Genomic DNA, 11,470 nt, shown 5'->3' with positions numbered 1-11,470 from the left:
AGGTTATTCGTACTTGACTGCGTGGTTAATCCCCTTTAATGACAAATGCACTGTCAATAAATGTATCAAAAGTCACATAATTTTATCCTGAGGTGCTGCTCACTCGTGTGAAAAAAAAACTAATTTAAATTGGTAGACATAATTTTTAATCATTTTATAGTGTGTTCGTCGCAAATTACGGAGTAATTAAATTTCGACTTATAATGTACAGTTGGTAATGTCGCATTTCTTTAACAAAAATTGACTCACAGGCCCAAACCACATTAGCAAGTTTATTATTGGCTGCAAGCATAACGAGGAAAAAAAAAACTACTACACACTGCACCATGGTTGACAAAACGCAGCACGTCAAACATGGTAGTGCCTTCAGTAAAGCAGTCACATGTAGCATTACTCCGCAGACTGAAGGGAACTGGAGCAACGTTGGGTAAGCTGAGGGATCAATGGACTCGGAGCTCAGTTTCCGTTGTTTTTTTTCTTAGTACTAGTGAATTGAATTGGCAAAAAAGAGTTCGCGTCCACAAATTTGACTGAAGGGGCTATACAGAAGTCAGATCGGTTAATAACGAAGTACTTGTTAACAACTTTTTAAGAAAAGCACGTGGAAGACGGCTGGAAGACACAACACACCAAGCACAACAAACAGGTTAAGAACGGGCATTTTCACAACGATCACGATAAATAGTTTTCTCTTCCTTCAACTCGTCATCGGAATTGTTTTCGTGAACGTATTATAAACGCAAGAACTGGCGAACAGTTTCCCACCCATACCACTTGCAACAGTCGTATTGGTGTGTTTGTTAGTTTGATCAACTGTACGGGTGCACTGTATGGGTGAACGATCGATACTTTCCATCTCTCTTTGTGCCACAAATAATCTTTATTTGTGGCAAACAAAGGAGCTGGGACTTAAAAATGCGGCGTCTGATCTACTCAAAATGTGATTTACTGCTCGCACCATGTCGTGAATTTGAATATGATTTCTTTATCTGCATAAAGACGGCCACGGGTCACACGTTCTCGCAATGTGTGAGCACGAAGTAGGCGCCATGTGGTTACCACGCCACAATATATATATATATATATATATATATATATATATATATATATATATATACCGTTTGTACAGTGTCGGCTCAAGGACGACGGTGACGTGTGTCAAGCACTGGATTTTGTTTTTATCGGAATGCATATCTTCTGGTTATTCCGAGTAAGCCGCTCATACGATCAGCATTGCCCTTTGAACAAAAGATCGCTGACGGTTATCTCTCGCATGCCAAACAGTGGGTTGCATCGCACTGGAGGTTTCGGTACGAAGTGTCGTATCGCACCGACGTGTTGCGCGATCAAAATGCGAAGCCAGAACAGCCATCTTCTCTTCCCGGATGCTGGCGAAGCATGAAAGGACTCCGGCCGAAGAGATAATGGTCGGGTGGGCGGAGCCGCGAGAGGGCGAAGTGTCCCACTTCCGCGGCCCTTCTCGAACCGGCAAATGTGAGAGGAATAGGAAACGCACGTCACTCTTTCGGCGGGCAGTCTGGGTGCTCCGTTAGAGTGTGTAGGTTCGAACTCCTGCTGGACGTGGGCCGGCGTATACCAGTGGCATTGGGGATTAATAATCGACGTATGACCTCAGGGGCCTTTCTTGAGGTGCTTGATCTACTGAAGACAATTACACTCACTACACAACAGGATTAACGGGCTGCTTTGACGTTTGCACGAGGTGAGCAAATCTTCTGTATTCTTTAAATACTATTTTGCATTCCTTTCGGCTTGGAGAGCCGCACAAAAAAAAAAAAGAGAAGGCTGTGATCACTGTAAAAAAATGAAAAAATCAGAAACTCATAAATTTTAAGAAGAATGCGAACTATTGTTTTCTGTGGAAATGCTTCGTTTTGCTGTCAGATTGAATCATTGTGGTTTACTTCTCACGAATTTTCTTTCTTTCCTTTCACAATGCAGTTCTCTCAGCTTTGGTGACTTGATTGTTCGCTAACGGAATGCTAAAGAGAACACGGGGCTTTTAGGCCCCGTGTCGCAGAAAATTTGGCGTCGGTGTCGGCGCCAGCGTCTGCGGCCCCAAAAAAATCATCCCGAACCACCCCGACCACGCAGGCCCTCCGCGTAGCGCTGAGGCGTCAGTGAACTAATTGAATTTCTCAAAGTAAAATGCGTCAGAAAAATCATGAAGTACGACGAAACCACAAGCTACAGACGTGATAGAGTCGGATTGTAATTTGAATATACGAGAAAACATAATTCTATTGCGCGGAAACTCACCCAGAAACCCCTTTTCCAGCATTTATACCATTCATACAGCGGCGCCTCGCGGTTAGTTCCTTGCAAAAACACCATCCAGATGGTGCTCTCCTCCTCGGCAGCCGCATGACGAGGCGAAGTTGGAGAAAAAGAAAGCTGCAGTTGCCGAGAAGCCTGACAAGCATTCAGGGATGTTTGAATGCTATCGCGTTCCACTCTTAAAGGCGAAGCTTAAGCGTCCACTATTTTTTTTTATATTGCCAGTTGCACGAACTCGGGCGTGCCTCTAATTAATGTGCCCAAAGACCGTAAATGTGCGGATAATGACTTTTAAGAATTGACTATACATGCTTTTGATGCCGTAAGCCGTGAGCCGGTTTAGCCTATAATATAAAAAGATGGTTACATTCAAGTTCACTTATTCACAGCTTTAGCAGTCTTCTGTTGTTACCTTGCATATTACGAAGCGCGTTGTTTATTAATAGTACAAGTGGAGCATTAGGAACAAATAAGTAGCTCAGGACTCTTCGCTGAGTGCGAATGATGTCTATTTAGCCTGAAAAATTGTTATCTGAGCGACGTACAGCGTGCTACACTGCGTAACCTCTCGTGTTTTAAGTTTACTGTGGCCACCGAGATATAATTCACACTTTTGCTCCAATATTACGTTTGATCATGCACAGCCGACGATATTATATATTCGAAACCATTAAAAATATTCGTATTTGCGAATAGGCGCTACTTGGTTCGAATGCCGAATGGGATTGGACCATAGTTGGTTCGTTATAAAGGTTTCAATAACCGCGCACCGGTAAAACATAGCATACAGTGAGCGGCAAAGTAACTTTCACGTAACTACATAAACGCGTGCTGTTCAGGCCGTGTTCATTTCACAGATTAACATCGCTCGAAATGGGCTGTTTGAGCGAAAGGTTGCCTCCAAAGCGTTGTTCATTTTTAGATACTGTTCTGCACTGCTGAATATAGCGCAGGGCCGACGTACCATCGCGGCCAAGCGGAACCTCGGAAAAAGCTGAATATCTCAACAGCCGTTGATCCTCACTCCTAAGCCTTCGCACTCTAAGAGCCTGAATATTTCTTCTGCCGTGAATAGCATTGGACAGATTGTGTCTTCTCGTCTGACCCGTTCATTGATAGGTAACGTTCTGCTTTTCTTGTGGAGAAACAAGGTAGCAGTGGAATCTTTATAGATATTTCCTAATATATTAATGTATGCCTCATGTACTGCCTGATTACATAATTTCTTCCATGAATGCTGGTATCTCTACAGAATTGAATGCATTTTCATAATCTATGAAATTTGCCTGATCGATGACATGAATGTGATTCATTGTAGAATATGTCTCTTTTCGAATCCAGACTTGTGTCTTTAACTGAGTGAAGTCAAGTGTTGCCCTGATTCTATTGGAAGTTATCTTGGTGAATATTTTATACACTATACGTTAAGAGACCGGAAGAAAGTGGTGTGGATGAGAGAGCAAACGGGAAAGTCCAATATTCTAGTTGACAATAAGAGAAAAAAAATGGAGCTGGGCAGGATATGCAATGCGTGTAAGGCATATAAACGGTGGACCATTAGAGTTAGAGAATGGGTGACAAGGGGAAGAAAGCGCGGTCGAGGATTGCAGAAAGTGATGAAATTAGGAAATTTGCAAGCGCAAGTTGGAATCAGCTAGCGCAAGACAGGAGTAATTGGAGATCGCTAGGAGAGGCCTTCGTCCTGCCGCATCACATAAAAATAGGCTGCTTCTGATGATAATGATGATCTCCACAGCCAGGGACCATCAGCCTGTCATGAAGAAATAAATTAGAAAGTCCATAGATTGTCTATGGACTTATTGTTGACGGCTTTGTTTTTGTATAGATTTGTCCTTTTGTCTGTACAAAATCTATAGACTGTCTGTCGACAAACGTCGATAAGGTGTTTATTTCCTTTTGTCTGCGCCCCTTCTATAGCCTGTCCTACAGACAAATGTCGATAAGGTGTCTATCGGTTGTCTATTCCTAGTATATGGACTCTCTATAGATAGCTTAAGAAAACTTTTGAAGGGTCGTGTTCAGATTTCCAGTCTCTGCTAGTATGTGCGAACAACATATTCTACGCCTTTACTGACTGCGGTCACAAAGTGCTCGGAAATCAAACGTTTCCTTACATCCCGTGGTCCGTAAACTTCCGACGCTGACTGTACACTTTCTTTCAGGCTTTTTCACTGTAGAGGGTAGCGAAATATTTCCGATGCCTTTCTGAACATTGTGAATAATAAGCAAGTTTGCGCATATCGACCCGTATGCCCCCAAATCCAATGAGCATGAACATAAGGGGGAGCACGTCACATATGAGATAAGGAACATGGGGGCGTTTATATGGAATCCCCATACGTTCCTGGGGGATTATTGGACGAGAGGGCATTATATAAATATACAGGGTGTTTCAGCGAACACTTTCATAATTTATTTAAGGTTGCCTGTGGCAGATAGCCCAATTCTAGTTAATGAGGTGGTCTACTCGAAGAGGCGGACATTACTTGCTCAAAAAATTGAAATGCATAGTTGACTAATTAACAGAAATTCACTAATTAAGTTTTTAACTAATTACCTGATGGCCCATATTGCAATTTACAAATTGTAGCCGTGCAGTTCGCAAGGCGGATCCACTTGGAACGAATTCTCGGGATGACATCAGTTTCGCGATAATAATTCCCGAACATTGCGGAGAAATGCATTGGCGTTCCAGTTATATATATATATGTACATATTATGGGGCATTGACTAATTTGACACATTCTGCTTGCAGACATTGAATGGACATGCATGGTTCTGGGAAAGTGCTCCTGTGCCTGGCCTGCTTCGGGCTGCACCTCTTTGCGGACACGGCAGCAAACCCAAGTAATGGAAGTGTGCACTTGGAGCAAAGGTAGTATAGTTTTTTTCTTAATTAAGTAGGGACCTCCAATAATTGACCCCGGAAGTATTGGGCCCGTCATATGGAAATCTTAAATTATACGCAAGAGCATTTACTTATGGTACCGCGTTTGCTCTTCCGCCAATTATGATAACGATCGGTGTGATAACTGATGAGTAATCGATGGCAGCGCGACAATGGTCAATGATCGATAATTCATATAAATATTTTTGTGTGTGATAATTTGTGCTTGTTTGCCTTATTTTGGGCCGCTTGCATTCACAGCGTGCACTATCGCATCTACAGTTCTACAGTTTTCTCGTCTGTTCTCTGATAAGTATTGTCTGAGTTAGGAGCTCGCCAGTACGTATATTGCGCATTTTCACTGAATGACCGTTTTGATCAATAACTGCAAGATCATGTTTTATATGGAATTTTATCGTTTTTTTTTGCATTAGTGTGACGACCCTCTGCCTTTAATATGGAGGCCACCTATTGAAACATAGACAAAAAATTGACAGTTTCACCCGAAGGGCGACGCACTGACCGCGATCGCAAGGTTTTGCGCCGCCCTTGAATTTCTCGGACGTTTTTTTAACTGTACGCGTGTCCGACTAACGCGGACGCGATACACGCGGTTGCAGCAAAATTTCACGCATCCTTAGACGCTTTACCAGGCCTACAATGACATCGCACCGGCTCGACTGCGCTGCCCCGTAATGAGCCGCACCAGTAAAATTATATCACTTTCATCTTTGAGCTCTAATATTGTTTTCAACTTTTGATATTTAATAGCTTGAGAAAACTTAAAAACTTAAAGGGGCCCCGAACCTTTTCACTTCCTTCGTGTCACCTTTACAGTTATTTTGCCTTCTCAATAAAGAACGACGGCCGTGCCTTGCTTGCCCGGCGTCAGAGAAGCTGTTTGATTGCGTGGTCGGATATTGAGTTAGCTGCTGCATTTGCGTACTACTATGCTTTCCGAGCATGATATAAACAGACAAAGGAATCAATTATATCTAAATGTACTGCGGTCCTCGAGTGCTACCTCATTGAACTAAACCGCTACCTCAATGATACGTGGTGTCTTAACGCTATTCGAGACCTTTTTCACTGCTGGCAATAGCTATCACGAAGTGTAATTAACGCCGAGTAGGTAAATGTTTAAAGAAAATGCATTTTTGGAAGAGTAACGTTCTCTTAGTTCGAAGGCTGAATTTAAAACATGCACAACGGCGAATAATTATTAGCGTTTGATTTCAGCACAAATATGCTGCCCTATAAAGCTTCCAGACTTGCTTCTAAATGATCCTATACATTGTCTTCTCTTACACCCTTTCGTAGTTAAGTCCAGTGGAAGGCAAGTGCGTGAGTGTATGAATGAATGAATGAATGAATGAATGAATGAATGAATGCGTATAGGTAATACAAGGTTGATGTTACCCAATCTAGCATAATCTACGGATTCCTTTCGCTCGATTCTATTCCCTTCTTAACAAAATTATGGGGTTTTACGTGTCAAAACCAGTTCTGATTATGAAGGACGCCGTAGTGGAGGACTCCGGAAATTTGGACCACCCGGGATTTCTTTAACGTGCACCTAAATCTAAGTACACGGGTGTTTTCGCATTTCGCCCCCATCGAAATGCGGCCGCCGTGGCCGGGATTCGATACCGCGACCTCGTGCTCAGCAGCCCAACACCATAGCCACTGAGCAACCACGGCGGGTTTCCCTTCTTAACACCCACCACTAACGACGGGGTGATATCCTTGATAACCTATACTGGCGGGTCGCCGCTCGGACAGCCCTCACGAAGCGCGAAAAGGATTCTCATTGCAGTATAATTGCTGCCTTACTCTGGCCCTAATGAATTCTTGTTGGCACATTATTCAGGGCCACAGACGATGTACCGCTGTTCTTGACACGATACATACTGAACGGGAGCATCGACGAAGCCCAGAGAAGGAGCAAGGTGGACCTGTTCGAAAGTCACGTAGGAGCGAAGGCGCACTCGGGTTACGTCACCGTCAACGAGAGCACCGGAAGCAACTTGTTCTTCCTCTACATCAAGGCTGCCAATGTGCGTACTGCTGGGTGGGGGGGCACTCGATTGGTATATGAGAACAGAATTGGTGTATACTTGGGTCACTTCCCGCTTATCTGTAGGACATGTGTTATCTATTAGGGGTGTGCGAATAGCAATTTTTGAGACTGAGTCGAATGCGAATTGCATATTTCCAGAAGCGAATCGAATATCGATTACTTTTCGAATGGTTTTGAATAATCGGAGAGAGAACACCTCCCGGAACTCTTCAGAACGTACAAGGGAGAATCAGAGTTCTGAGAAAAAAGCACATTGTCGTAAAAAGACCCGTTTTCGACGACATGGCCTGATCCTATTTATCGTGAGAAGGCTTAGAAGCCTCGGGCACATTCGAAAAAAAATTTTACATTGCTTCCTTGCAGCTAATGCTAATTATGCTAATTGTATTTCCGTTGCAAACTGTAAGCGCGCCAACTTTGCCCTATGTCTTGAAAGATGTCAATATTAAGTAATATAATGCCTCTCGCAAACAAATCAGCGCTTAACTGCTCCTCTTTAGCATACGACGCCATACATCACCTTTATGCTTCTACTTTACTGGACAACGTGCCTGATATCGTTTTTGAGAGTGTTCTGTTTGATATGTCTGCTGCTTGACATGTCTTTGATATATATATATATATATATATATATATATATATATGCTGGCGTGGTAAATCAGCGGCTATATTTGCCACTCTGCTGCTTAGCACGAGGTCGCGAGCGCGGTTACATTTGAAAGCAAAATGTTTCTGTTACGTGCACAATTGTGAGCAAAAGTGCTCGCAATTCCTCGCAAAAGTGCTCAAGTGCTCGGAATTGCGAGCACTTGAGCTCGGCAAAAACGTGAACTATTTCTCGTAGCGCTGCTCCGCAACGCGGAATTTCTTCAATACACTGCATTTTCTGACGACAAGAGCGCAAGCAAAACTATTTGATTTCAATCGGCGTGTACAGGATGACAAGAAAAAATATTTTGTGGCACCAATATTATCCAAACTTTAGCTCGGGTCTGTACATTAAAAAGCCTAGCAGCAAAAGCCAAGATAACACAGGCCTTCACAACACCGCCTTTCATATACAGCCCATGCTGCATTGGGAAACGTAAGACCGATTGATACAAGTGAACGCAAATTATGCAAATTATTTCATCATCTTATTTGTTTTCTCGCTCTCACCCTCGCCTTTGTTTTAGAACCGAAGCGGCGAGACGCCGCTGGTTCTGTGGCTCGAAGGCGGTCCCGGCAAGTCAGCGCTGTTCGGCCAGTTTCTCGAAAGCGGACCGCTGGGTATCGGCGCTGACGGACAGCTCTATCGGCGACGGCCGACGCTCCAGGAGGAAGCGGACGTCGTCTACCTAGACCAGCCCGTTGGGGCCGGCTACAGTTTCACGAGGGACCGTCGGGGTTTCGCCCGCACCCTGGACGACATCGCCGGCTCGATCGAGGAGTTCCTGCGGCAGTTCCTCGTGCTGTTTCCAGAGAACAGAAATAGGCGCTTCTACGCGGCCGGAGAGTCGTACGGCGGTAAGGAGGGGTGGCGATCGTGATTTGTCGCCAGATTGGACAATGCCATCGGGAACAAGAAGGAAGTGAAAGTGTGAAAATTGGGGCCAAGGGCGCGCCCACACTAGCCGGAAAAAAATGGGGTCGTGAGTGTCGCGCGCGGGGCAGAACGTGCTCTGCGGAAGCGGAAGTACGTCAAGTTTTGACGTTTTACCGCAACGGACGGTGCTGTTCGGTGCTATTTTTCGCGGCGTATATACCGGAGAAGCGGAACACCATTAAAAAAAAAACAATCTAATCTTTCACGAGGGCAGACGCGCCGCAAGAAAACGCCCCTCTTCCTCCGACTGCACATCAGAGTCGTTGCCAAACTCAGACAAGCGCCGGTGTTAAAGCTGTCGCTTGAAAACCAATCGGAAAGGACGCCGGCTAATGCGGCAGTGCCGACACCCCCGTGCGATTGCAGCGAGCGTCCCGTCGCTCACGCTTTTCCGCAAGCGTGGTCTAAATTTTCTGGTGTATTGTGGGCCGACGAAGCAAATATAGAAGGGCAGGAAGAGCGTGCAAACTACGTGTTCCCACGTTTCGTTCCTCAGTGCTTTATTTCAAAGTGTAATCATCTAACCGTTTTTCCTGATTTTTTTTTCTGCAGTTAAAGCTTGGCAAAGCCAGTAACGTTTTATTGTAGTCATGCGCACGCGTACAAACACATACGTACACACATCATCTGAGATAACAGGTTGACGCTACCTTTCGTAATATGCAACGTATGCAGCCCCAAGCTGATGAAAAATAATGACACTTGAGAGCTTGGGCAATGAAGTGTTTTAAGTTCTAGTGGTATACCGAGTTAAAACGAACCAGACTTTCGAATTAACATAAGGTGACTACTGGCGCAGGTTTTCATCGTAGCTTAAAAGTAAAAAAAAATATAACCACGCAATCGTGTTTGACTTCACATCTCCTCGTATTCTCGTTCTTTTTTTTCTGTTTCGTTTGCTCCAGCTCGATCAGCCCTTGGGATCGTGAATCGTCTGCAAGTTAACCGGAGCCTGCCACTGAGAGTATCGGGGGCGATCCTCGGAGTTCCATTCGTTGCCCCTCTTCTGGACCTCATGGACTCTTCGGACTACCTGTACAGCACCGGACTCATCGACGGCCGAGGGCACCAACTCTTCGCCGAGCGCTTCCAACAGATCAAACTCGCCGCCGGGGTCAACCGCACGATAGCCGCCGCGCTACTTCTGAAGACAGTGTTCAACGCCAATTTCGACGACGAGCCGAGCCTTTACGAGCAGCTCACGGGCTACACGGACCACGGAAGCGTGCTGCGAACAAAACCGGAACCGCAAACGCTCAAGTACCACGAGTACGTCACGAGCGACGCCTTTAAGAGGGCCATTCACGTCGCCGGAGCGATGCCACTGGAGGCCCAAAAGCTGGCTTTGGGACTGAGCCTGGCGCAGAGCGACTACTTCACCGACATCAGCGACACGTTCGCCAATGTCCTCGACTCCAACAAGGTGCTTCTGTACACGGGGCAGATGGACACGGTCTTTCCGGCGGTGAACACGGACCGGTATCTGCGTCAGTTGAAGTGGAGCGGTGAGCGCGAACTCGCGAACGCGCAGCGGGAGGCGTGGTACTCGTTCGCCGATGCCCACGTGCCAGCGGGATACGTGACACGCGCACGAAACTTGACCTACGTGCTGGTCTCTCGTGCCGGCCATCACGCCACCTTCGACAAGCCTGAAGCGCTATTCGATCTCATGTACAGCTTTATTCACGGCAGAAAATACAGAGCGTCGTGAGTGTGCTGTATACCTGAGCATTCTTGTATTTGCCACTGTGTTCGCTGTGACAGTCTCTCGTTCTGTGGCAAAGATTTGACAGCATGTCATCATCATCATTATCATCATCGTCATCATCATCATCATCATCAGCCTATTTTATGTCCACTGCAGGACGAAGGCCTCTCCCTGCGATCTCCTTACCCCTGTCTTGCGCCTGCAAATTTCCTAACTTCATCATACCATCTGGTTTTCTGCCGACCTCGACTGCGCTTCCCTTCTCTTGGTATCCATTCTGTAACCCTAATGGTCCACCGGTTATCCATCCTACGCATTACATGGCCTGCCCAGCTCCATTTCTTCCGCTTAATGTCAACTAGAATATCGGCTATCCCCGTTTGTTCTCTGATCCACACCGCTCTCTTCCTGTCTCTTAACGTTAGTCCTAAGATTTTTCGTTCCATCGCTCTTTGTGCGGTCCTTAACTTGTTCTCGAGCTTCTTTGTTGACCTCCAAGTTTCTGTCCCATATGTTAGCAGCATGTATAAGTTTTCATTGCTGCCATTCGACAGTTGCAGGAAACATATATACAGAGAGAGAGAGAGAGAGAGAGAGAGAGAGAGAGAGAGAGAGAGAGACAAACGTTTATTAAGCTGAATCAGTGAGAAAGAGTTCTTTCTTCACCCAAGGCGAGTGCCCTCCTCAGTCCAGGTAGCCATGGGCCTTTGCTGCTTCCCTGGCCTAATTCACCAGCTTGAGCTGGTCCTCCAAGTCCGGGGCCGAGAGCATGGCCTCCCACGATTCTTGGCGGTCTTCTTCTGTGCTTTTGTCTTCGGCTCTTCTTGACTGAGCTTATTTATTGTTGGGTTTTGCAAGGTTAGGGCACCGCATCACCATGTGACATCGGTT

The 11,470-nt window shown here is 45.6% G+C and overlaps 1 protein-coding gene across 1 annotated transcript; it reads left to right on the top strand.

Moving 5' to 3' along the window:
- The first annotated feature begins 1,442 nt into the window (after positions 1-1,442).
- Positions 1,443-10,647, top strand: LOC119465774 (venom serine carboxypeptidase-like). The gene is made up of 5 exons (XM_037726232.2): positions 1,443-1,723; positions 5,075-5,194; positions 7,077-7,263; positions 8,462-8,792; positions 9,777-10,647. The coding sequence occupies exons 2-5, from the start codon at positions 5,082-5,084 to the stop codon at positions 10,580-10,582; spliced, it is 1,437 nt and encodes a 478-aa protein (XP_037582160.1). The 5' UTR covers positions 1,443-1,723; positions 5,075-5,081; the 3' UTR covers positions 10,583-10,647.
- The last annotated feature ends 823 nt before the right edge of the window (positions 10,648-11,470 follow it).

Source organism: Dermacentor silvarum, chromosome 10, assembly GCF_013339745.2.
Source record: "Dermacentor silvarum isolate Dsil-2018 chromosome 10, BIME_Dsil_1.4, whole genome shotgun sequence".
NCBI classification, from domain to species: domain Eukaryota; kingdom Metazoa; phylum Arthropoda; class Arachnida; order Ixodida; family Ixodidae; genus Dermacentor; species Dermacentor silvarum.
Note: the sequence above shows the minus strand (reverse complement) of the source record. Positions and strands in the feature narration are given on the sequence as shown.